Here is a 26,393-nt window from a genome sequence, read left to right on the forward strand (position 1 = left end):
CAACTTGGGGAAGTTGAATTTTCCCCCTTTCTCACCATTTCCTGAATGGAACTTTGCAAATACTTTTTTATTCACTGTACAAATCACTCTGGGATTTATCAGGGCATCACTCTGGACAAACCAACAAAATCTCATGTCCTACTCAAGGTTCCATGCACTTATGGTATTCAATTAAGCTGTCTACATAAGTTATATTAGGAAACGCATTAGTCAAAATATAAAGTTTGTACCAAATAAACATTGTTTGCTTTAGTCTCACACATAAGTTAAAATTTTAAAATAGTAATTCCCATCTATTTTCAGCACCCTGCAGTAATGACATTCCTTTGTTCTTCCTCATGCAAAAACATTTTTAAAATTTGTACATTTATTCACTATCATTATACACTCTAGGCATTCCTAGATTATACCATCTCAGTCTTTATCATCTATCTTTCTTTCTGATTTCATCTGTGCCCCCAGCCCTCCTCCCTCTATCATTCTCACATTCAGCTTCATTCAGTGTTTTAACATGATTGTATTACAGTTAGGTAGTATTGTGCTGTCCATTTCTGAGTTTTTACATTGAGTCTTGTTGCACAATCTGTATCCCTTCAGCTCCAATTACCCAATATCTTACCCTATTTCTATCTCCTGATGGTTTCTGTTACCAATGAAATTCTCCAAGTTTATTCACTAATGTCAGTTCACATCAGTGAGACTATACAGTATTTGTCCTTTTGTTTCTGGCTAATCTCACTCAGCATAATGTCCTTAAGGTCCATTCATGTTGTTACATACTTCATAACTTTATTCTGTTTTACAGCTGCATAATATTCCATTGTATGTATATACCACAGTTTGTTTAACCACTAGTCTATTGATGGACATTTTGACTGTTTCCATCTCTTGGCAATTGTAAATAATGCCGCTATAAACATTGGTGTGTAAATGTCAGTTTGTGTCCTTGCCCCCATGTCCTCTGAGTAGATGCCTAGAAATGATATTGCCGGGTCATATGCCAATTCTATATTTAGCTTTTTGAGGAACCGCCAAACTGCCTTCCACAGCAGTTGTACCATTTGACATTCCCACCAACAGTGGATAAGTGTGCCTCTTTCTCCACATCCCCTCCAGCACTTGTCATTTTCTGTTTTATTGATAATGGCCATTCTGGTGGGTGTGAGATGAGATCTCATTGTGGTTTTGATTTGCGTTTCTCTAATAGCCAGGGGAGTTGAGCATCTCTTCATGTGCCTTTTGGCCATTTCAGACTCAAATTCTGAACTTTGTCTTTCCTGCCACTATCAGCAGCTGAAACTGTTCAGTTCTTTTAGACTTCTAGCTGTTGCTATTTGCTAGGAACTGTGCAGTCTCCCTCACACATGCACATTTTGGAGGTTACTGAAGGATTTGGGTGAAGCTTTTAATGTAGATTTTGGAACTCTCCCTTTTGTGGCTCCCTCATTTCTGAGATCTCTTGTCTCACTTTCCAGCCAGTCTGGCAGTGTCATACCTGATTCTCTGACTCTTCATTCCACAAAGACTATAGATTTCTAGCAAATCGTATCCAACAACACATTAAAAGAATTATACATCATGACCAAGTAGGATTCATCCCAGGTATGCAAGGATGGTTCAACATAAGAAAATCAATTAATGTAATACACCATATCAACAAATCAAAGCAGAAAAATCACATGATCATCTCAATTGATGCAGAGAAGGCATTTGACAAGATTCAACATCCTTTCCTGTTGAAAACACTTCAAAGGATAGGAATACAAGGGAACTTCCTTAAAATGATAGAGGGAATATATGAAAAACCCACAGCTAATATCATCCTCAATGGGGAAAAATTGAAAACTTTCCCCCTAAGATCAGGAACAAGACAAGGATGTCCACTATCACCACTATTATTCAACATTGTGTTGGAGGTTCTAGCCAGAGCAATTAGACAAGAAAAAGAAATACAAGGCATCAAAATTGGAAAGGAAGAAGTAAAACTATCACTGTTTGCAGACGATATGATACTATACATCGAAAACCCGGAAAAATCCACAACAAAACTACTAGAGCTAATAAATGAGTACAGCAAAGTAGCAGGTTACAAGATCAACATTCAAAAATCTGTAGCATTTCTATACACTAGCAATGAACAAGCTGAGGGGGAAATCAAGAAACGAATCCCATTTACAATTGCAACTAAAAGAATAAAATACCTAGGAATAAATTTAACTAAAGAGACAAAAAACCTATATAAAGAAAACTACAAAAAACTGCTAAAAGAAATCACAGAAGACCTAAATAGATGGAAGGGCATACCGTGTTCATGGATTGGAAGACTAAATATAGTTAAGATGTCAATCCTACCTAAATTGATTTACAGATTCAATGCAATACCAATCAAAATCCCAACAACTTATTTTTCAGAAATAGAAAAACCAATAAGCAAATTTATCTGGAAGGGCAGGGTGCCCCGAATTGCTAAAAACATCTTGAGGAAAAAAAACGAAGCTGGAGGTCTCGCGCTGCCTGACTTTAAGGCATATTATGAAGCCACAGTGGTCAAAACAGCATGGTATTGGCATAAAGATAGATATATCGACCAATGGAATTGAATAGAGTGCTCAGATATAGACCCTCTCATCTATGGACATTTGATCTTTGATAAGGCAGTCAAGCCAACTCACCTGGGACAGAACAGTCTCTTCAATAAATGGTGCCTAGAGAACTGGATATCCATATGCAAAAGAATGAAAGAAGACCCATATCTCACACCCTATACAAAAGTTAACTCAAAATGGATCAAAGATCTAAACATTAGGTCTAAGACCATAAAACAGTTAGAGGAAAATGTAGGGAGATATCTTATGAATCTTACAATTGGAGACAGTTTTATGGACCTTAAACCTAAAGCAAGAGCACTGAAGAAGGAAATAAATAAATGGGAACTCCTCAAAATTAAACACTTTTGTGTATCAAAGAACTTCATCAAGAAAGTAGAAAGACAGCCTACACAATGGGAGACAATATTTGGAAATGACATATCAGATAAAGGTCTAGTATCCAGAATTTATAAAGAGATTGTTCAACTCAACAACAAAAAGACAGCCAACCCAATTACAAAATGGGAAAAAGACTTGAACAGACACCTATCAGAAGAGGAAATACAGATGGCCAAAAGGCACATGAAGAGATGCTCAATGTCCCTGGCCATTAGAGAAATGCAAATCAAAACCACAATGAGATATCATCTCACACCCACCAGAATGGCCATTATCAACAAAACAGAAAATGACAAGTGCTGGAGAGAATGCGGAGGAAGAGGCACATTTATCCACTGTTGGTGGGAATGTCAAATGGTGCAACCACTGTGGAAGGCAGTTTGGCGGTTCCTCAAAAAGATGAATATAGAATTGCCATACGACCCAGCAATACCATTGCTAGGTATCTACTCAAAGGACTTAAGGGCAAAGACACAAACGGACATTTGCATACCAATGTTTATAGCAGCATTATTTACAATTGCAAAGAGATGGAAACAGCCAAAATCTCCATCAACAGAAGAGTGGCTAAACAAACTGTGGTATATACATACGATGGAATATTATGCAGCTTTAAGACAGGATAAACTTATGAAGCATGTAATAACATGGATGGACCTAGAGAACATTATGCTGAGTGAGTCTAGCCAAAAACTAAAGGACAAATACTGTATGGTCCCACTGATGTGAACGGACATTCGAGAATAAATTTGGAATATGTCATTGGTAACAGAGTCCAGCAGGAGGTAGAAACAGGGTAAGATAATGGGCAATTGGAGCTGAAGGGATACAGACTGTGCAACAGGACTAGATACAAAAACTCAAAAATGGACAGCACAATAATACCTAATTGTAAAGTAATCATGTTAAAACACTGAATGAAGCTGCATCTGAGCTATAGGGTTTTGTTTTGTTTTGTTCTTACTATTATTACTTTTATTTTTTTTCTCTATATTAACATTCTATATCTTTTTCAGTTGTGTTGCTAGTTCTTCTAAACCGATGCAAATGTACTAAGAAACGATGATCATGCATCTATGTGATGATGTTAAGAATTACTGATTGCATATGTAGAATGGTATGATTTCTAAATGTTGGGTTAATTTCTTTTTTTCCGTTAATTAATAAAAAAAAAAAAGACTATAGATTTCTGCTTCAATTCTAGCCATTTTATAAATTATGTGGTCTGGGAGTGCCTTCAGGTACAAAGTTTTATATAAACCTGAATTTTGCCCAGTGCTATTTCTTCTAAACGGTTAACTCCTGTTCAGATTCTGTATACTTTTGGTGACTGTCCAGTGCCGTCCCATTGTGTATTTTTTATATTTATCCAGCGTTGATCATTGTTACCTGCAAGAGGGTTAGTCTGATAAAAGTTAGTGAACAATTATTAGTAATGAAATTCTCAGTTTGGAAATCTTTGCTCTGTAACTCAGGAATGGTAAATAATTTAAGTAGCTTGGAAATTACAGTGAATGTAAGTATTTACCTGGAACATTGTGTGAAGGATTATGAATCAGTGTCTGGATTCCAGGCCAGGAAATGGTGATGGGTCAAAATCTTCCCAGGCTGTGGGTGAGCAGTAGGTATGTCTATGCCACTTGGGTACCATCCCTGAATCTGTGTCACTCAGCCAGCCGTGTGGTAGTAGCTGATCCACCATCAGGGGGAGGAAAATTATGGAGAGTATAGTGGGATATTTAATTTGTAAGATGGGGAAGTGGGAAGGTGATCAACTGGTCTCTCTCCCTCTGTGTCTAATACTCAGGGTTTATAGGAGATGAATGTGGACCAAGGAAACTAAAAAAAAAAGGAAAATGAGATTAAGATAAGAAACTATATGGGTAGAACTGAAACCAGAAAAAAAAAAATTCATTCCATTTGAGAATATGAACAAATGAAAAAGTCCTTTGGCGTACTGACTTGTGCAAATGAGCTGAAGACAGTAATGCCCCCATATCCCTCCTTGGTTCTGTCCCTTAAGTGCTAAAGCTGGAACACCTCCAGTGGAAGAGTTTCTGCTAGGTGGTCTCCCATGAACTTCTATTTGAGGGTATGTATCATTTTGTTTATTTTCTCATATCCCCAGCTGGATTGCTCCTTAATGGTAAAGGACCCAGTTTTAATCTTTTTCTTTGCATTTCCCAGCCCATGGCAGGATGCCTTTCTAACAGCAGTTTGTCAGAGAACAAAGCCTCTGTCACCCGCCGTGATGAAATCATCTGAATGTTCATGATGTCATTGTTTCTTTGTGTCTTCCAGAGGCATTTTGACCGAAGCTTTTAAGAAAGGAGGCCGAGATGATTGCAGTGTCCGCCTCATGAAAGGAGAGATCACCTTTTCCCAGGTCACAGGAGACCACACAAAGCCCCTTGAGTAGACGTTCTTTGAATCTCCAGTGTTGATTGTGAACTGTCTGAGGGCAGGGGCTGTGTCTTCTCACACAGTTACCCCTCTTAGTACTTAATTCACAAGAGTGGGCTGGAAGGGCTGGAGCCATATAAGAAGACTTTAAAACTGTGTTCTTTGTTGTCTGGACCAACCAGAGAAAGATACCCCAATGCCTGGGAAATTTCCAAACCCTCAAAGATAAATGCCAGAGAGTTACTTCAGCCAGAATAGCTATTTTCAGATAGGACCCCGGGTCTATCAATTCAATAGCTATAATGGGTGGGCTTTGAAATCAGAGATCAGAGTCTGAATCATATAAATCACATGACTCATGTTCATAGCCCCCATTTGTGGACTGTGCTACCATAAGCAAGTATTTAAGTCTAAAAATCTCCATTTTACCATCTGTTAAATGGGGTGATGATACTCCCTATTTCATAGGTTTTTCTAAAAGCATGAAAGTGTTTAGCACAGTGCCTGGCATGTAGTAAGGACTCAATAAATATTAGCAATTATTGTTACTACAACCTCAATTACTTTAATTGAGTGAAATCACTTAATTCTCAATTTATGTTTCTCTAAGAAGAAAGGCTACTGAGAGCCTAGTCTATAAACCCACAGATAAGACCTTCTATATTAGTTGTAACTACAGCCACTCATCACTCTGTCAGAGAACCTGGCTCCCACCATGAAAACACGCAAAAGTCCACCTTTTCTGTGAAGGGAAATATAGTATAAATGCAGGGAGTATAATCAATTGCAGTCACTTTAAAACATATGCACACACATACGAATAGTGGCAAGCAGTGATTGAAAGTGGTACTGATACTGTTGGGAATAAACATTACTATTGCTTTAATCAATAAAGACAGTTGCAGCAATATTATTGGAAAGCAAGGAAAAAGGGAAGTGGTATCTATTTTCAAGTGAAGCATGAGGATTATAAAGTGTAAACTTAGTAATTGCTAGGAAAACGGTGCATCCTGTGTAGACTCTTTTAGTGGCTTCTAATATCTACATGTAGTTTCTAGGAAACTCACATGACTAGAAGAAGTCTGAAAAACCAAATATACCATGACAATACCTATTTATGTTTGATTTGTCTTTTTTTTGTATTCTGTATGGCGGGGTCACATTTCATTATTTTTCCATGTAAGTATCCCGTTATTGCAGCACCAATTGTTGAAGTTTTTGTTTTACTTATTTTTTTATTGTTTTGCTTGTTTATTTGTGTTTTGGGAAGTGTGTGGACCGGGAATCAAACCCAGGCCTCCTGCATGGCAGGCAAGCATTCTACCACTGAACTACCCTTGCACCCCCTTGATTTGTCTTTTTAAAGTCGTATCTTGAGAATGAATTTCATTTTTTAACTTTTATTTATGTACAATATAAAAACAGAAAAGTAAACAAAAGTGTCCAGCCTGATGAATTTTTACAAATTGAATACAACTGTGTCACCAGCACCCAGATCAAGGAATAAAATATTAAAATATTACCGGGCCAACGGATATTCCACTCATGGCCCCTTCTGGAGGCTACTCCTCCAAGAGTAACTGCCATCCTGACATCTAACCTCATAGATCAGTTTTGCCTGCTTTAATACTTTATATAAATAGAATTATGCAGATGAATTCTTTCGTATCTGCGTCTTGTGCCCAACACTATATGTGAGATTCATTCTTGTTATCACATGTAGGTGCAGATAGTTTGTTCTTATTGCCACATTGCATTCCATTGTGTGAACCTATTCCAATCCATTTGTCCATTTTACTATTGATAGGTATTTGGATAGTTTCCAGCTTGGGGTTCTAATAAATTGTACTACTTATGAACAGTTTGTGCATGTCTTTTGGTGAACATATGCGGACATTTCCAATGGTATGTGTGTATACTGGGCCAAGGGGATGCATAAGTTCAGATTTAGTCGAAAAACTGCCAAAAACCTTTCAGAGTGGTTATAACAATTTACATTTCTGTGTCAATTCACTCTTACAGTGGGTGCCTCTGATGGAAGAAAACTGCAGGAAGCATTCTGAGGCCTCTGGAACCAACCTTCCAGAGAATTTCTCTATAAATGAAATTTTTGGCGAAGCTATTTCAGCAAGAAAGATCAACTTCCCCATTCTTCAGGCAGCTCTGACTCTCAGAAAGAAGGGTAAGGATCAATTAATTGTCATTCTTTGACCCAACCACACCAGAATCCTGGGAGGTTTTAGAGCAGAATACGAGGATGTTGTGAGAACACAGATCTGTGACTTTATGGAAAGCTATTTTTCAGCTTTTTTTTCCCCACGGGCATGCGAGAATTGGGAAGCTATTTTTAAAACATGATCCTAGGATGGTGCAATGGTGGCTCAGTGGCAGAATTCTCTCCTGCCATGCTGGGTTTGATTGATTCCCAGTGCATGCCCATGAGGAAAAAAAAGAAAACGTGATCCCAAATTAAGTTTCATCAAATGGCAAAAAGTAGCATTATCAGAATAGCTGGAAAAAATTGAAAGAATTTTATTTAATACAGTGAGTTAAGCAGGTGACTGCCTTGTGAGCTAACTTCTCTCCTAATGGTACTAGTTATGATCTGAAAAGCCTTTTAAGCAACTCTAGAGTGGCTGAGCTATGTACTGGCTGACATGGGTTTAGATGATGTCAAATGGTCAAGGACATGAGATCTTATTTGTACAACAGGCATTAATTTAGTGTCATTGGCATTTGTAACCATTTCACCATCTTATGAATAGACATACTGGGTTGTGTCCTACCATCTCACTTTCATAATTTCACACTCATATTAGAGAGCATCTCACCATAGACTCACTGTGTCTTGTTTCAGGCATTGCCTAGTTCTTGTCCTCACTTACCAGCTAGAAATAGCATTACCAAAGTAATGCTATCCCTATTTTCATGTCTCTAGTTTTGAAATGGGAAAGCAGTCCCTGAAAGCCAGTGCAAGTGTTCTGAAACACAGGAGAACAGAGTTTGCAGTCACAGCAGGATAGAAAGAGCACAAGAGTGGGAGTCTGAGGCCAGGATTCCAGACCTGGCTCTGCTACTCATGTGCTTTATAACCCTGGGCAGGTCATAACTTGCCCAAGTTTCTGTTTCCTCCTCAGGAAATTTGAGATAGTAAGGGATTATAGTGTCTTAATCTGTAGTTGAGAGCCTCATTGTACACAGTTTTCTCATTCTCAGGTCTCTGTGTCAGCAAGTGCTTATAGGTATAATTGATTATTTTTCCAACTTGTCAATTTAGAGGCTGAGCACCAGGAGATTGGTATAGGTGAACAGGAGTCACTTGGCCCCACCTCAGGGCCTTTTGGGGGGCATCTTAAGGTTTTAAGGGCAAGGTTCTATAGATGGTTCATTCACTGATGACTTCTTGTTCAGGATTTAAAACCTGCATCCTCACCAATAACTGGCTGGATGATAGTGTCCAGAGAGGCAGTCTGGCCCAGCTGATGTGTGAACTGAGGCCACATTTTGACTTCCTGATTGAGTCATGTCATGTTGGAATGACCAAGCCTGAGCCTCAGATTTACAAGTTTTTATTGGATACCTTGAAAGTCAACCCCAATGAGGTAAGTAGAAATTTCCTATCAATGAAGAAGAATGTACCAGAGTTAGTACAACCAAAGAAATATTGAAGAAGGGTAACTTGGTTGGGGAGATCTGGTGCCTAGCAAAACAGTTAGAGGTCCATTGGCCAGTTCTGCTTTTCCCAAGCCAAGATTTTTTTCTAAATGACTTTTACTGTTCCTTTCAGTCAAGGAATTTCTACCAAAGATGGGCATCTGGCCTTCCTGTGTGACTCTTAACAGAACATTGGTCAAACAGGCATTCTAGAAAGCTGCAAATCTAGCTGCCTCAGTTTACTTATTAAGAAATAGAGAGCCTGGGAAACGTTTCCAAAGCCAGAAGGCTAGTCAGGGCCATCCCACCAAAGGGTGCACGGGGATAATCTTCAATATTGTGGCATTCTCCTGCCATACTTGTACTCCTAAATCCTCTCTTTCATACTATCTCCAGATTACTTATCCTAGAGCACTGTCCTCATCTAATCTACAAAAAAAAAAAAAAGGCCATTGGGGCAAGTTTAAATTCCTTTCCCTGACATTTCTGATCTTCTCTTGCTGGTCCCACCTTACCTGCAAGCTGATCAGATCAAATTCTGAATGCCAGTCATTGGGAATCCTTGTCATTCTCAATCCAAAGACCGTTCCATTTCTCCATTTGGCTTTTGCTCTTCTCAACACTTGAAATAAGCATTTATATCAGTGCTTTAAATTGTACTTAAGTATATCAAATTTTTTTCATTTATGACTTTAGATTAGAGGAGCTGTTTTGAATTCTAAGATTTGCCCCAGATTAGGACCATGAATAAATTCACCCATGCTTTCTTCCATAACTTTCAGAGTATTTCTTTCTTTCTTTTTTAACATAAGTAGGCACCAAGTTTCCGGCATGGCAGGCGAAAATCCTGCCACTGAGACACCATCGCACCACCCTCTTGCTTTCTTTTACAATTTGAATCTTTGATTCATCTGGAATTTATTTGGGGTTAGATGTGAAGTAAAAATCCATTTTTTTTGCCCCAAACTGTTAATCATTCATATCAACACTACTTATTAAATAATCTTCCTGATTAGACATAACTTTATTATAAACTGAATGCTTATTTGTAATTGGGGATTTAAGGACTCTTCTATTTCATTAATATGTCTATTTCTTTTCAAGTATCAAGCATTTCTGACTTTTGTAGTGGCATTTGTTTTATTATTTGTGCTCACTACTGTTCTTTTTCAGACATTTGTTTTTGTCTATTCATATGTGTTAATTTTTTCCAGATGAAATGTAATGTCATCTTAACAAGTTTATGTCTAATCTTTCTGCAGTTTCAGAATTCAGGCTGAAGTAAATAGGTGCATGTGGAAGCATGTATATTTGTCTGTGTTTATATGTTTACAGATGGAATTGTGTTTTTAATTTTAGAAGTAAATAGTTACTTTGAGGGAAAGATAATTATTAATCTCATCATCATAAAATAACCACGGTTAGCATTTTAATGTGTTTCTTTCTGGTATTTTCTCTTATGCGCCAGTTTTTCTTTTATGGATGTAATGCTAGCTGTCTTAGTTTCCTAAGGCTGCCATAATAAAGTATCACAAACCAGGTGGCTTAAAACAATAGTAATTTATTGCCTTACAGTTCTGGAGGCTGAAATGAAGGTATCAGCAGAGCCATGCCAACTCTGAAGTCTTTAGAGGAGACTGTTCCATATCCCTCTCCTGGCTTCTGGCAGGTAGCACAAGCCTTGGCGTTCCTTGGCTTGTGGCAGCAGAATGCCAGGCTCTGCCTCTGTGTTCTCCTGAACTTCTCCCTGGGGACTGGCTGTGTCTCACCTCCCTTCTTAAAAGAACAGCAGTCCTGTGGGATTTGAGAGCCCACCCTACTCCAGGGTGACCTTTCATTTTAACTTGCCTAATTCCGTCTGTCACAATGCTATTGCCAAATAAGGCCACATTCTGAGGTGCTGGGGATTAGAACTTGGATGTCATCTTTGTAGGGGACCCAGCTCAACCCGTAACACTAGTGTCCATGCTATTTTGGCTTCAGGTTGTTTTCTTAGATGACATCGGGGCCAACCTGAAGCCAGCTCGGGACTTGGGAATGGCCACCATCCTTGTCCAAGATGCTGACACAGCCCTGAGAGAACTGGAAAAGGTCACTGGGATACAGGTAAATTAAGTCTTAGCTGAGTCAATTTTCCTGGAACCCATCTGTGGTTCATACATGTCAGAGACAAAATAAGTGAGTGGATAACCCAGTGCTTGTGGAGTTTCTTGCTCAGTGATCCTCTGGTGGCCTCTTAGATGGAGATGCCGTTCCTCATGCTGAAATCAGCACAATGTCCTTGAATGTTTGGAGGGCAGTTCTTTTCCTTTCAGTCAGCTAACAGGGAAATGGAAATTCTGAGATCAAGAATTTACACCAGGCTTAATGCCAGCCAAGGGAGACAAAGCAAGAGTCGGGGCTTTCAAAGCTATCCTTTCCTTGCTTTTAAAGTAGATGTTGAGAATTTAGCTGCTAGTTTTGTCCCTTGGGGGTAAGGGGTATAGCCGCTGTCCCTCAGTTTTGTAGTTCTGCTTTGGTTCATGCCATGTTGGCAGGCCTGAAGGAAGCCTCCTAAGTAAAAAGTGCCCCTCACCCAGGAGGATGGAAAGTCCTGCATGGTGTGCCAGGGGCTGCCAGGGGCTTAGCGCACGCCTCCAGAGCTGAGTTCCCCTCATTGTTTGGGGTTTATCTAAGATGAACGTGATGTCAGTTGAGACCAGGGGTCAGAGTGGTAAAAGGCCCTGGCTAATGTCAGTGCCATTGGAGGAAGGGGAGAGAGGAGACTGTCTGCATGCTTGAGCTTGCCAGATGCCAAATGCTTAACAGCGGTTTCCTGAAGGAGAATGACTTACTTTTCCTTTCTAATAATTAAATTAAAATATATATTGAACAACTTTACAATCTTAAAACATCTTGCTTAACTTCTCATTCGGAAAGCCTAGACATCTCATGTGCAGCGAGGAAAGTGCCCTGGACTCAGTCACAGCATCCACATGCTGGTCCGCCTCTCCCACTTACTAGGGCTGCTGCCTTGTCATGTCTGAGCCACAGGTAGCTGGTCTATAAAACCAGGGTAGGTCTTGAGGCCTGACCTCTAAAATAGGGAAATAAACCTTTGTCCACATCTCTTCTCCTCACAGCTGTAAAGGAGATAAAAGGAAAAATGAAAATCTCCCCTTCTTGAACAGGGGAAAACTTGTCTCTCAAGACACGTTCTTCTCTCAGGAAGGCCATAGGATTCCATCATAAACAAGCTGTGCAAATTGCATGAATGTCCAAGAGAATCATTAGAGTAGGAAACCACCTACTTTGCCCCCTGGAAGCTGTGAGACATTTGCTGGCTTGTAGCCTAAGAGGAACAGCCTCAGGGGACATAGGTCCTTGGTCATGGGCATTAAAAGCTCCCTCTGACAAGAAATGACTCATTACCAAAGGGGGTACCAGGCTGCTGCCCCTCCCCCCTCATGCTGAGCCCCTCCTGACACACCCCGGGCCCTCTTCTGATACCATGGGGGCTGCGAGGCTCACTTTCTGTTACCCTCTTCAGAGGATGCCCAGCTACACTTTCCTGTATTTAAAAGGGAGGTGGATTTCATGGTTTACTACCCCACTTTACAGTTATGATAAACTGGGTAGCTGAGGAGTCCCATTGCTTTGTTAGATAGTATCTTCAGGACAGAAGATGAGAAACCTTGCAGTAGGGTTCACTAACAGGCCCAGCAACAGGTTTGGGTAGCAATGAAACATTTACTGACATGTGTTCAGCTTCCTGTCCTTTGTTACTTCCGCCTCGGGGAAACAGATACCAATAAGTCACAGAAGCCATCCTTAAGGACTCGTTCAGAAATATTCCTCCCTACCTAGATATCATGCAAAGAGGGGTGAGTCTAAACCCTCTGTGACTCCAGAAGATAGAGCTTGATCTTGCAGGTAGAAGGCACAGCAAGTTAGAGTTCGGCTAACTTGGAGAAGAAACCTTTCAAAAGAGCTGCCGAATACTGGAATAGCTACTTCATGAACTTTCCATTCCTGCTCAACCTGGTGATCATTTGAGGAGCTACTGTGGAGAATTATATTACTTGAAGTCCAAAATCTCAGTGGTTTAGAACAAGTGATCTTTATTTCTTGCTTGTGTGAAATTTAATTGGTAGTGGCCAAGGGCTTTGCTTCACGCAGTCATTCAGGGACCCAGTTTGATAGAAGAGCCATCATCTTCCACATGTACTTTGCAGGGTCACCTCAGACATGGAGAAAGAAAGATGAGGGGGGGGAAAGAAAGTAGAGAATCATGGGAGGTTTTGATAGGCCAGGCCAGGAAAGCAACACTCTTCTATTTGTGTTTATTGGTTAGAACAGGTCATGTGACTTAGTCATGTGACTTCACCAAACTGATAGGAAGGCCAGGAAGTGAAATGTAGTTCTGCACCCAAGAGGAAAGGGAAATGGGTTGGTCAGTCACCAATAATGCACAGGAGGTAGTGGCAAAAGTTGATCTCCAAATCTTTTCTGATGCCAGCACTTTTGAGTTTGTAAACTCACTCAGAATTTCTCATGGAAAGAAGCTGCAGTCATCTCTTTCATTGTGCATTTTGTACTTTCAGCTTCTCAGTGCTGCAGTCCCTTTGCCAATTCCATGTAAGCCAAGTAATGTCAGCCATGGATATGTGCCAATAAAGGTAAGTACTCTCAGTCAGCTGGGCACTCAAACCAGGCTATCTAAAGTAACCAGCAGAGACATTTGTTAAATATTAAGGTTAGTTGAACATTCATCATATATAGGGAGATAGTATTTCCCATACAAATACGATTCCTCAGAAATTGTTAGACGACATGCACCCTGCATAAGAATATATAAATCAGTGTGACCAATATGGTCAGACCCCCATGGAACGGCAGACCCATGTGGGCCTTGAGTAGCCTGGAATGCTAAAGCATGCAAGGGTCTGGTCTGTGCTCTGGGGAGGATATTTTATCATTCGATAGATATTTATTGAGCATTCACTTTGTGTCAGGCACAGGCCAGGTACTGGGAATGCAGTGATAAGCAAGACAGACCCACCCTCAAAGAATACACAGGGAAGATATAGAGAGGTAAAAAGAAAAGGGCAAGTGCAGAGAAGGCCACAACTCTTGACCCACTTGGGGAGATCTGACAGACTGACTCATACAGAGTAGCACCTGAGAGCCTCTTCGTTGGTTCACTTTGGCCCTATTTAGGTTGGACTCACTGTCCACATCTTCATAATGGGGTGCTGATAATAGCTTCCTCACAAGGTTTTTGGAAGAATTAACTGAAATACTGTGTAGGCACAGTACCTGACACCTAAATGCCCAATGAGCAGTAGCTAATAAAGAGGTGATGTGGGGTGTGCTGGCCTTGGAGACCTTGCTATCTGGAGGACAACTCTACCAATGTTTATTGATTGTTTGCTGTATGCCGAACACAGTGAGAAGTACTGAGATGAATGAAGTGTCTTCCCTGACCTCAGGGCTTTCACAGTCTAGTGACTAGAGATAGACGTAAACAGACAAGGTTGTTAGGCTACATCACAGAATGAGGCCCTTGCTTAGTAGTGGTGTCCAGAAATGCTCAATATGGGCTCTGGGAGGGTGGAGACTTTCTCTCCATTTGAATTTCATTCTCTTATAAAGGATTCCAGTAATAGGATTAAGACTCATCTTGATTGAGGTGGGCCACACCTTTTTAACCATAGTAACCTCATCAAAAGTTCCTTCTTACAATGGGTTCACATCCACAGGAATGGATTAGATTTAAGAACATGTTTTCCTGGAGTACATACAGCTCCAGACTACCACAGATGGCTTTTTAGAGAGGAAGGCAAAGCTTTGCTTTTGTTCCTGTTTTCCCCAACATCATAATCTTCTGGTGAGGCTTCTTCTGTTACAATAAAAGCCATCTTTTTCATTGCACAGTTTTAGTCAGGTGTTTCTTCGCAGGCGTTGGGGCCTTCAGCATAGAAATCTGGGTCATTAAAGATCCCACAAATGTCTGAAATACCCCATAGCCATCTACAGACCTCCTGCAGGGGCCTGGTGCCTCCCAGCCTGGTAACTGATCATCAGCGCCTGTTCATCTCTCTCTCCTGCAGCCTGGGGTCCGTCTGCATTTTGTTGAGCTGGGCTCTGGCCCTGTGGTGTGCCTCTGTCATGGCTTTCCTGAGAGCTGGTTCTCTTGGAGGTACCAGGTAAGGAAAACTGGGGAATGGTACTCCTCAGTCATGGTGAGGTGAGGGGAAGATCTAGATGGTATGGTCTAGTCTATTAGGCCATTCAGAAATTTAAGAAACTGAAACCTTCCAGTGGAGCATTGTCTCAAAACATGGCCAAAAATGCTTCATCTTGGGCGTGGGATCACTCCAGACCTCAGAGCTGCCCTAGCCCACCCAGCGCCTCTGAAGATTAGAAAAGGGCAGCTACCTGCTGGTAAATGTTTGTAATAAATATAGACATCTACAAGGACTTTGCTAAGCCAGGTACTCTCTTTGATGTGGCATCATGTGCAATGCACAAACCTCACCACCATCCATGGCGGCCCTATCCAGGTGGGTTCTCCTCTTTCCAGCCCCATGGTAAGGATGCCAGGTTGTGCCATGGAGTGCTTTGGTTTGAACCATTTACAGGCATGGGGGACAGAGGGAGACAAAGAGTATCAGTAAAGGTTGATCAGATCCATACTGATTTGTGCATGAATTGTTTGTTTTCTAGATCCCTGCTCTAGCCCAGGCTGGCTTTCGGGTACTTGCTGTGGACATGAAAGGCTATGGAGAGTCTTCTGCCCCTCCTGGTGGGTTAGCTTCCTTGCTGACCCGTATTGGTCATGTGACCTCTTCAGCCACACTGGACTTCCTCTGGTCCCAGGCCAGAGAAGGCACAAGTTCAAGGCTTCCATAGAGAAGGGGGCCTGACTTCATTCCTCTCTTCTACCTCAGTGTTCCATGTCTATGCACATTTGGTCCCAGAAACTCCTGCTCCCCACACTTAGAATAAAACCTAAAGGCCTGTACCTGAGGGAGTCTCCTGCTGGGCGGTGGGAATGAGGGCAGATTCTTAACCCAGCATTAGTAGATTCCAGGGAGAATAAGGATGGACTTCAAGGGCTGTGGACCCCTGACACCATGAATGGGTTCATGAGTTCTTTACTGGGGGGGATTAATCCATTGTTTTTATCACTTTCAGAGGAGTCCTCAGTCAAAAGCTGGGTATAGAGGCAGGAATGTAAAGCAACCAAGGTGCATAGTGTAATCTCTTGTCCTTGCAGGCCTCAGTGAGGTAGCTGCGGCTTAGAGAGCTGAGCCACCTGCTCACCCACTTTCCTGAGATGCTGCCTCCATATTCACGTCAAACATGTATGACTGTGTTGAGTTTGAGCCCAGGTGACATGGATCAGGCTTCTCAGCCAGGTCATTAAACATGTAGGAGGAGTGTCTTGCTTGGTTGTTCCCTAATGTTTCGATGACAACTCAGTGACTGCTTTCTATTTTTTGGATGATGTAGAAGGGTTTTAGACAAAGGGAAAGCCTCAGTCACAACATCCGAGAAACTCATCTAAAGGTGTAATGAGATTTTTCATTTTTACATTTTATTTTTGGCAAAGTGGTCTGCATCAATCAGCATATCAGAAAAGAGCCAATAAGATGTATGTGTATATGTACGTATATATGTATATAAATTGAGATATAAATATATAAATATAAATAGATATGTATGTATATATTTCTATGTATATGTGGTAGTTAGATTCAGTTGTCAACTTGGCCAGGTGAAGGCACCTAGTTCTGTTGCTGCAGACATGAGCCAATGGTACGTGAACCTCATCTGTTTCTGATTATATCTGCCGTCGGCTAGGAGGCATGCCTGCTGCAATGAATGACATTTGACTTAATTGGCTGGTGCTCAAATGAAAGAGACATAGCACAGCCCAAGCAGCTCAGCATACCTTATCTCAGTACTCTGCAGCTCAGCCCAGGCCTTTGGAGATGCAGAAAGGGATCATCCCCGGGAAAGTTGTTGGAACACAGAGGCCTGGAGAGAAAGCCAGCAGAGATTATCCTGAGCCTTCCCACGTAAGAAAGAACCTCAGATGAAAGTTAGCTGCCTTTCCTCTGAAGAACTAATGAAATAAATCCCCTTTTATTAAAAGCCAATCCATCTCTGGTGTGTTGCATTCTGGCAGCTAGCAAACTAGAACAGTATATATAAAGAGAAGATTCCTTTTAAGAAATTGGCTCACACATTTGTGGGGGCTGGTGTGTCTGAAATCTGTAGGAAGACCAGCAGGCTGGAAACTCAGTCTGGAATTGATGTTGCAATCTTGAGGCAGAATTCTTTTTTCTCCCCAAAAAAACCCTTTTTTTTTTAAAGGCAGTCAACTGATTGAATGAGGCCTGTCCACATTGTTGAGAGCCTTCTCCTCTAATTAGCATTTACTAATTATCACATCTACAAAATATCTTCACAGCAACCTCCAGACTGGTGTTTGACCAAATAACTGGGCACCACAGCCTAGTCAAGTTGACATGTAAAAATAACCATCACAGGGTCGTTTAGTTGGTATATTTTTAATCATGTGAGTTAAATGCATTATTTTTAATTGCAGAAATAGAAGAATATTCCATGGAAGTGTTATGTAAGGTAAGAAATACTTTTAGGTAAAATCCCTAGTATCTTTTCAATCCTAAGTTTTTCAGCAATGTAAGCCAGAAACTTGTGTGTTCTTTAAACTTAGGAAAATGGCATTTCTCAGTATTTGGATATAAATTCATTTTGAAAGTTCAGGTGATATTTCAAAATAATAACCAACATTTATGATGTATTTACTGTATGTCAGGGACTGTTTTAAGCTTATAGTGAAAAAGGAAACTGAGTCATAGGGAGGTAAAATAATTGCTTGATATCAACAACTACTAAATGGCAGAGCCAGGTTTTGAACCTGGCAGTCAAGCTTCTGAGTTCTTGTCCTTTAATGCCTCCACTCTGTTGCCTGTCCATCCTTTGAATTTTAAAAATCACTTTAGATTGGTAAAGATGTTGTTTGCCAAACTGAGGGAGTTTTTTTGTGGAATGGTGTCCATACTGGAAACCTATTCTAAGATATAGGCATCATTAGTGAGGGGAGACCCTCAGCTCCGAGCTTGTGGGGAAGAGTGAGGCTCAGGTATGGACTGTGACCCCAGCCTCCGTTTAGCTCTAGAGCAATTATCACAGGCTGGAGAAACCAAGGACAAGAACCAGCCTCCCGGTTGGCCAGAAAACTGGTGATGCCTCTGATCATACTTAAATTATGATAAAGAGCCTCCATCTCTGAGTCACAGTGCCGTGCGGAGGCTCAGTCCTTCCAGCACCTTTGGGAGCAGTGAGCTCCCAGCCCCACAGGCAAGCGCTGGCCTCTTGCACAGCTCTGCGCGGGAGCTCGGAGTTGTTCCTCCTTCTGCAGTTTCCCTGGCTGGCCTCCTTCCACTCTGCTGCTCATATCTCCCCTGAAATCCTGCCAAGATCTCACCAGTGACCTGCATGGGGGCCCTTCTTTATCTCACTGCTTTCTACTAACCTGGACCTTTGTATATTTACAGTGAAATCTCTTCTCAAGACAGGTAAATCCAGGCACTTGAGATAGCTAACATGGAGAAGCATGTCTTTTTTACCAAAAACAACAAGATAAAATGTGTTCCTAACTTCCTGTTCCACCTTTTATAAAATCATCAGTGTAGTGATTGCTTTCCAGAAACCTGAAACCTCCAGAAGATTCCTAGGCCAGATAAGTCCTGAAGCCCAGAGAGGCCATCCTCTCCAAGAGCATCAACTAGTTCCATCCCCCATCCCATATTTTTGACAGCCCTTTCCAACATGAAAATATTAGAATGGGCATATCCCAAATACCCCCCCAAGACTAGGAGAAAAATCAAAGGAAAAGGTAGAGTTATAACAGAGAAGATAGGATTTAACAAATGAGTACAGCTGCTGAATTATTTCTTTTAGTCTCCAGTATCTTGGAGCAGCTGGAAGGAAAAACCTAAAATTACGAAACTGTAACCCCTACCAAACTCTGAAATCTGTTCTTTAACTAATTTTTATAGTGTGCTTTGAAAGTTATTTTTTTTTGTATATGTGTTATTTTTCACAGTTCAAAAAAAATCATCAATACATACAGTTCTGGGTATTTACCCAAGAGAACTGACAACATTTATGTCCCCAAAAACCTGAGCATGGATGCTCATAGTAGCATTCAAAATTACCAAAAAGTGGAAACAACCCAAATGTCCATCCACTGATGGACAAATGAACAAACTGCAGTATAACCATAAATGAAATATTATTTAGCAATGAAAAGGGATGAAGTACTGATACATGCCACAGCATGGGTAAATCTCAAAAATATTGTGCCTGTCACAAAAGGCCATATATTATATGATTCCATTTATATGAAATATTCAGAATACACGAATTCATAGAAATAGAAAATAGATTAGTGGTTGCCACAGGTGGGGGTTGGAGAAGAGAGAGTGACTGATAATAGATACAGAATTTCTTTTGGGGGTGATAAAAATGATCTGTAATTAGAGAGTGATGATGGTTTCACAACTCTGTGAAAATACTAAGTGCACCATTCCATTGTACACTTTAAAAGGGTGAATTTTATGATATATGAAATATATTATATTAATATAATATATTATGATAAAATTATCTCAGTAAATGTTATTAAAATCATTTGTACAGTATTTTTAACATAAAATTTTATTAGCACAGTTCATAATCTTTAAATAGAAGAGACTGTATTAAGATACATAATATTGCTTAACCTCAAGTGCCCATAGAAACTTTTTTCTCAATTATATCATCCCAAATTTATTTGGAAACCGTCTTTTCTCCACGATAATGCTCCAAATCTGTGTGCCAATTCAGCATACAATTATTATTTATTTTAGAATGGGCATACTTAAGAAACCATAATCCCTTTCTCTGTCCTTTTGTAGTATTAGCTTCCAAGTGAACATTATGAGATCTCCTAAAGCTCATTCAAGTTGGGAGACTTGTCTATACTCAGTTGTCCCTTTCACTGTGTCACCTCAGATGAGTCTTCTGACATTTCCAGGGCTTTGTGCTCGCAGGTGGACAATACAGTAAATGATTGGGTTTTATAATTTTCAAGGCTCCTTCCAAATCTGAACATGATTCTCAATTTATGGGCTGTGGGAATAAAGCTGAAGTAGTCTCCAGCGTCTTTGCAGTTCATTTGAAAGTAGAAAGATGTGGCTTGCATGCAACCCTGCAGGAATGGTTAATATATGGTGCAGAACCTTGAACTTCTTGAAGTGTGTATAGAATTTGAGGCATAGTTTTCACCAGAAACCTAGAGGGGTCTGAGGCAGACAGAAAGAACCACTCTAATTGTGGGGAAGAAGTGGGGCATTAAGACATACACTGTCTCTCTTTTTTAAATCAAAAGTCCCCTGAAATCAGGATTCTTGTCTGTTTTGTTCTTTGTGGTATTTCCAGCATTTAAACAGTATCTGGTGTGTAGTAGGCTCTGAGTGAATTTTTATCGCATGGATGGATGTTGTAGGTTTGGGAGCTTAATTGAGTTATTCTTGGTAATTGTGGTATTTGGCATGAAAGTAGTGGAAGGGACTACAATGTGCCCTCCGTGTTTCCACTCTTCTTGCCTGGCCACATAGCAGAGGGCACTTAGGGAGTTTTTCAGTAGGTAGTTAAATGGGTAGGACCCTGAGAAACCCTATGGAACCAGGCCTTTCTTTTGGGAAAATACCTCCCCAGGGCCAGGGATCTTCTAGGGAGCTGTGAGAATGAAGATGTTTCTTATTAGAAATGAAATTTTGGATGGTCCCAGGAGCAACACAAGATTCCTGCTGCCCCGAGTATTATTTACCTTGACTCCACTTTGGACTATAAGCAACATCTAGAAGTCTGGGGGGGGGGGGTGTGGAATCCCATGATTTGAATTGTTTCCAAAGCTGGAACTGAGAAGATGCTACAGAGATAAGGGCTTAGTGAACAGTGGCAGGTCCTCAGTCAATTCTGAGAAGGCAGTTTGAGAATCACAAAGTCAGGAAAAGAAAATCTGTAGGTACTATAAATAAAACTTTAATACTCAGAGGGTAGTTTTAGGCAACACCATCAACTGGATCTTCATAGAAAGAAAATATGGAGGAGTTTGTGTATTTATTTCCCACATTACTCCTAAATTGCATCTCTGCTGGTGGTGGGCTCAGGTCTCTCCAATCACTGCAGTTAGAACATAATGCTCCATTTTGTAGAGACCCAGAATCATGAGGACTCTTTTACTTTGCATGGGCAGTTGATTCTTAGGTCCTCATTGTGAACCTGTGCGTGCTTCCTGCTTTGTTAGGCATATTATAGGATTTCTGGAGTACCCTCAACCAAACTCCTCATTAGTGGATTACGAAGACCTCCTGGCACCATCCCTCTCTTTGGGGAAATGGTGAAAATAAACCAATGATGTAAGTTGCACCAATATCTATGTGCCTCCATTTAAAAAAATACGTCTTGCATATTTTAACCAATGAAACAAGTCATCTGTACTTTCTTTGTTACAACTTTTTTTCTTTACTTTTTTTACATGACCAGGCACCAGGAACCAAACCTGGCATGGCAGGCAAGAACTCTGCCACTAAGCCACTGTTGCCTGCACTATACTTTCTTTTTTAATGTTGCTACTGGGGAAGAATGAGAGACTTGCCATCAATCTTACCCCAAATGAGACTGTTACCATGGCTCCTCAGTTTTCAGGTCCGGATTGGGGTTGGGGGTCACAAAAGGAATCAGGACATCCTTTACTACCCTTTCCCTTTGAAGCAGTCACCTGATTGTGGGGAAAACCCTGTCTTCCTCTTTCCCCAAAGAAGGCTGTCCATATTGGTCGAGCGTTCCCAAGAAGAAATTTCCCAAACCAGGATAGAGAATATGTGGATGCTATTTATCATTTCTGGCAGAAGCTAAAAGGGATGTGGGAAAAGGGACCCAGGGTGGATGTTCAGGCACTTTGACTTGTCCTTGTTTCCTATTGTCCTAAAATTTCTATCTCATTGCCTAATTTATAAGAAAGAAAGAAATAGGCCTAGTCCAGAGGAGAGAAAATAGCCTCTAATTTTAGCAAGTACCTAAAACAGTAGGAGACTGAAATATAATCACATACATTTTCTAAGTCTCTAAAGTCTTGCCAGTAGCAATCTCAGCAGCCCCCAAAGAGGGAGTTTTATCTGGAGCATTAAAAACAAATTATAATTACTTCTCTATTTGTAGTAAGAGGGAAGGCTGCAAGAGGCTGGAAAATATTTGAAATAAAGTTGTTGGGCTGCATAGTAAAAGGGGTGATTTTTGCATTTTCAAAATCAAATAGACCTGGAATCAATCGCAGTTCTGCCTCTGCTAGCTGTGTGACCTTTGCCTTCTGAGTCCATTTCATCTGCAGAATGTTCCTGCAGATCCTTGTGAGGGAAAGGGAAATAATGAATGCAAAGTGCATAGCACATTTCCTGTTGCGAAGCAAGGGGTTGATAAATGCAGTTCTATAGACATTTTTTATTGTAATAAACAGACACCCCACCATCACCACCACTGGGCTCAGGAGGGTGTTGACAAGTTAGAGGGGACACTGGGAAGAAGTAGGGCTGGGAAATAGAAACTCGGTTGTGGAGGTAATGGCTTCCCATTCCCAGGTGGATTCCCCCTACTTACTCATTTTGCATTTGACCCAGGGTGGATGTTCAGGCACTGACTGATTGATCCTTCATCTCTAACATCTCCAAACACCTTTTTCAGACTCTGTAACTGCTGGCCAGCATGGGTAGCCATCTTTGTTGGGGGTAGAGGCCAGGAGCACAAAGTCCTGGGGGCCTCCCATGCAGGGGCCAAGTGCAGGGCAACAATGAAACCTCCCCTGTGCAGTTTCCTTCCCCTTTCTCCCACCAAAGAAGCAGCTATGGTTATTGTCCTAGAAGAGCTTAAAATCTTTCACTTAGAGATGTGTATAACAGTATAGCCAATAATTCACTATGCATGTTTGGTATCTGCCTTGCTACTGAGAGGATGCTGGAAAGGAAGGGGTGATGATTCAAAGCCTAGTGAAATGAATGAGGGCGAACACAGTAGTTCTGAAGTGAGTAGAAAAGTGTCTGAAGTGGGTGGAGGCAATTTCTGATTCTTTTTTTCACCCCCTCTCTTTGCTTCTTAGGAGATGGTAACCTTCCTGGATAAATTGGTAAGTGATTCCCTATTTTGAATTAATCTCTTTGGAGAATTCTCTTTGGTCCTGGTAATTAAGCCTCCTTTGAAGGTGTCAGCTGCTAGAGACCTAGAGGAGAGACAGTACAGACTGGGATCGGCCCACTTTGGGGTGGTGTGAGGGGTAGTTGGTAGGGAAAAATTACTAAGACAGAGGTGGCAAAAGGGTGAAGAGTTTGGAGAATAGGGTAGAGAACAGTTTTGTTGCTGCTGTTGTTTTTGATGAAGAGCATTTTCTAGGGTAGGTACTTTTGTGGTCTTTGAGCCAAAGCAGAGTCTTGAGTTAAAGAATTTGGGGAAAATATCTTATAGATGAATATTTCACTACTTTTAAAATATTGCATCCCTTTTGATGAATCTAAAATCTAATGCATTTGTTTAACATTGTTTAGAATATCAAAATCAGTTTTAACAAATGAAAACAAATCAAGCAAGGGTGATTTGAAAAAATGCTTTTTCAAAGCACACATTGCATTCCAGGAATCCAACCCTATACTATCCACCTCCCACGCCCCCTCTCTATGATTAGGTCATGGGGACAGGATGAAAACGTTGTGGAATGGATTGTAGGGAAGAAGTACTAAACCAGCATGGTGACGGTGGAGGGGTAGATGAGAAAGAACCACAAAGCAGTAGGATGTAGTAATCTTATGAGTTGGATGTAGGAGTTGAGAGAAGAAACTGGAATGATATAATGAGTTCTAGTTCTACAGCAAGGCATTGTGCCAGATACTGTGGATAATGAGGTAGAGATGTTACAGTCCCTGCCCTCTGCAATTCGTAGTTCCATGGAATTGGTTTAGGAACTTTAGGGTGTGATGGGCCCTCTAAGAGGGCATGGCCCAGGGTGTCTGCCCAGCCCTAACTGGCTGAGAACACTCTCTTACTCTGACTGTTAAAAGAGACTTTCTGGTCGCTGCCAGCTGAGCCAGGTGTCAGTCCCTGACTCAGTCATTAATGGGGCACATAGGACGGAGCCTGGGCAAATTGCTGAATTTTTGGTTGCCTTCCACCTAGAGATAATGGTTGAAGCCATGGGAATGGATAAGTGCTCTGAGGACAGTGTTCACAGAGAGGACAGGTACCGAGGTAGCAGAGAAAGTAGACTTGGTAAAGTAAGAGAAGAATCTGGAAAGCATAATGTCATAGAAGTCAAGGGAAGAAAGTTTCAAAGTAAATTCTTTATGCTACAGAGCAGGCAGAAAGGTGAGAACCAAAAAAACCCTATTATTAGTGATTAATAGCCTTTAAAAGGGAGATTTCAATGGACTCAGAGATAGCAGAGAAGAAGTCGAGCTGCAAGGACTTAAGAAAATAGTCAGGGAGTCAATTTTATAGGCCATTGTGCAGAGTTGGATGATACTGTGAACAGGATTATTGCAGTGAGCAGAGGCAAGGAAGCGAGTTTCAAGAGGGCGGTAAAGGCCGGGGAGGCTCTGAAAGACACTTATGTGGCTGAGCAGGGGCATCTGAGGTAGAAGAGAGAACCACTTTTAGGCTGGAGAGCCCTGGGTCTGCACTGTGGCTCTACCACTGACCATCTGTGTGGCCTTGGGTAAGTCCCCAGACTGCTGGAGCCTGTCTTCTCATTTGTAAAATGGGTATTAGAAGGGTTTCAGAAGAATTCCAGATTATGGATGTAAAAACAGTACAGTGGCTGGGACATAGGAAGCATGCAAGAAAAAGTGACTGTTAGCAGAGATAGAAAGGAAGCTACATGTAGCTTGAGTTTTTTATGGTTAATTAAGGGAGGAAAGCTCCCCAAAGAGTGGGGGAGGGCGGGTAGAATCATAACTGACTGAATGAAAGATTAACATGGGGAAGGGTCAGGCATACTTCCCTTAAGACGAAGGGAGAAAAAGAGAGAATGAAACAAATGTTGACTTGAAGGAAGGTAGAGATGTAACAGGAATTCATGGCCAGTGGCCTCAGTTTTCTGTGAAAATTAAAAAGTCAGGTCATTTATGTAGAATGTATATGGGGCCAGAGATGTACGGAAGTGGAAGCTTGAAGAGTGGACATTTGGAAAAACTACTGCAGGTTTGGTGAAGGGTCCTCTAGGAAGTGAATGAAAAGCTTGTCAGCTGAGGCTTTGGGCTCTGAGCACCCCATTCCAGAAACCTGTCCACATTTGGTCTCCTTTCTTTTTCCCTAGGGTGTCTCTCAGGCCGTGTTCATTGGCCACGACTGGGGAGGCATGCTGGTGTGGAACATGGCTCTCTTCTACCCTGAGAGAGTGAGGTAATTTGGCCATGAACAACAGGAAATTAATTTAGCTATGACTAGACAGGGGGCAAATGCCTAAAATTCCTATTAGAATTGTTCCTTAGTTTTGTTTGTTTGTTTATGGTGGGGTCACATTTCATTCTTTTTTTCATGTGAGTAGCTTATTATTGTAGCACCATTTTGTTTGTTTGTTTGTTTGGTGGTTGTTGGTTTCTTTGTTTGGGAAATGCAGGGGCTAGGAATCGAACCCAGGTCTCCCACATGGCAGGTAAGAATTCTACCACTGAACTATGCCCACACCCCCTGTTCCTTAGTTTTTAATCACAGAAAACTGCTTTAAGACAAATCACCTCTCTGGGAAGGGAACACATTAGCTGTTAGTAGTACCCATAATACATTAATACACATCTCAGGGTTTACTGAGGTAGTGTTTTAGGAAGCGAGGCCTGCCTCATTGGTGATCGGACAGAAAGTTGGAGCCTGAGCATCTAGCAGGAACACCGGAGAATCATGGTTGAGTTTGAGGGAAAGGGTGAAGTAGAAGGGGTGTCAGATTCATAGAATTGAGTACCAGGAGGGATTTTAGTCCTGGTTCGGAAGGCAGAACATCTGGCCTTTGGTCCTGCTCTGAACTGGCTGTGTGACAAGTCACTTCATCTCTTAGGCTTTGGTTGCCTCAGCCACCAAGTGGCAATGGCAACTCCTACCCTACTGTGCAACCTACAAAATCCTATACAAATGTAAGGTTAGATTGGAATTTCGTTATCACTGTCATATCATTCATAGTCATTCAATAGAAGGGCATTTTAAGGGAGTACAGATTTTAAATGACAAATTTAGAACCCAGAGAGTTGGGCA

At 41.2% G+C, this 26,393-nt stretch overlaps 1 protein-coding gene across 3 annotated transcripts in view; it reads left to right on the forward strand.

The window, feature by feature from the left end:
- EPHX2 (epoxide hydrolase 2) overlaps positions 1 to 26,393 on the forward strand; it is a 73,956-nt gene that overhangs the window by 15,868 nt on the left and 31,695 nt on the right. For all 3 annotated transcript variants that reach the window (XR_013172425.1, XM_077152861.1, XM_077152862.1), the window contains exons 2-11: positions 5,289 to 5,373; positions 7,413 to 7,572; positions 8,802 to 8,992; positions 11,028 to 11,150; positions 13,628 to 13,702; positions 15,137 to 15,232; positions 15,753 to 15,831; positions 17,644 to 17,678; positions 23,260 to 23,286; positions 25,465 to 25,550. Coding sequence is in view for 2 of the 3 variants with exons in the window: in XM_077152861.1 (XP_077008976.1) it covers positions 5,289 to 5,373; positions 7,413 to 7,572; positions 8,802 to 8,992; positions 11,028 to 11,150; positions 13,628 to 13,702; positions 15,137 to 15,232; positions 15,753 to 15,831; positions 17,644 to 17,678; positions 23,260 to 23,286; positions 25,465 to 25,550 (957 nt within the window). In the remaining variant the exon portion in view is untranslated. The remainder of the gene's footprint in view (positions 1 to 5,288; positions 5,374 to 7,412; positions 7,573 to 8,801; positions 8,993 to 11,027; positions 11,151 to 13,627; positions 13,703 to 15,136; positions 15,233 to 15,752; positions 15,832 to 17,643; positions 17,679 to 23,259; positions 23,287 to 25,464; positions 25,551 to 26,393) is intronic.

Source organism: Tamandua tetradactyla, chromosome 3, assembly GCF_023851605.1.
Source record: "Tamandua tetradactyla isolate mTamTet1 chromosome 3, mTamTet1.pri, whole genome shotgun sequence".
Lineage (NCBI taxonomy): Eukaryota > Metazoa > Chordata > Mammalia > Pilosa > Myrmecophagidae > Tamandua > Tamandua tetradactyla.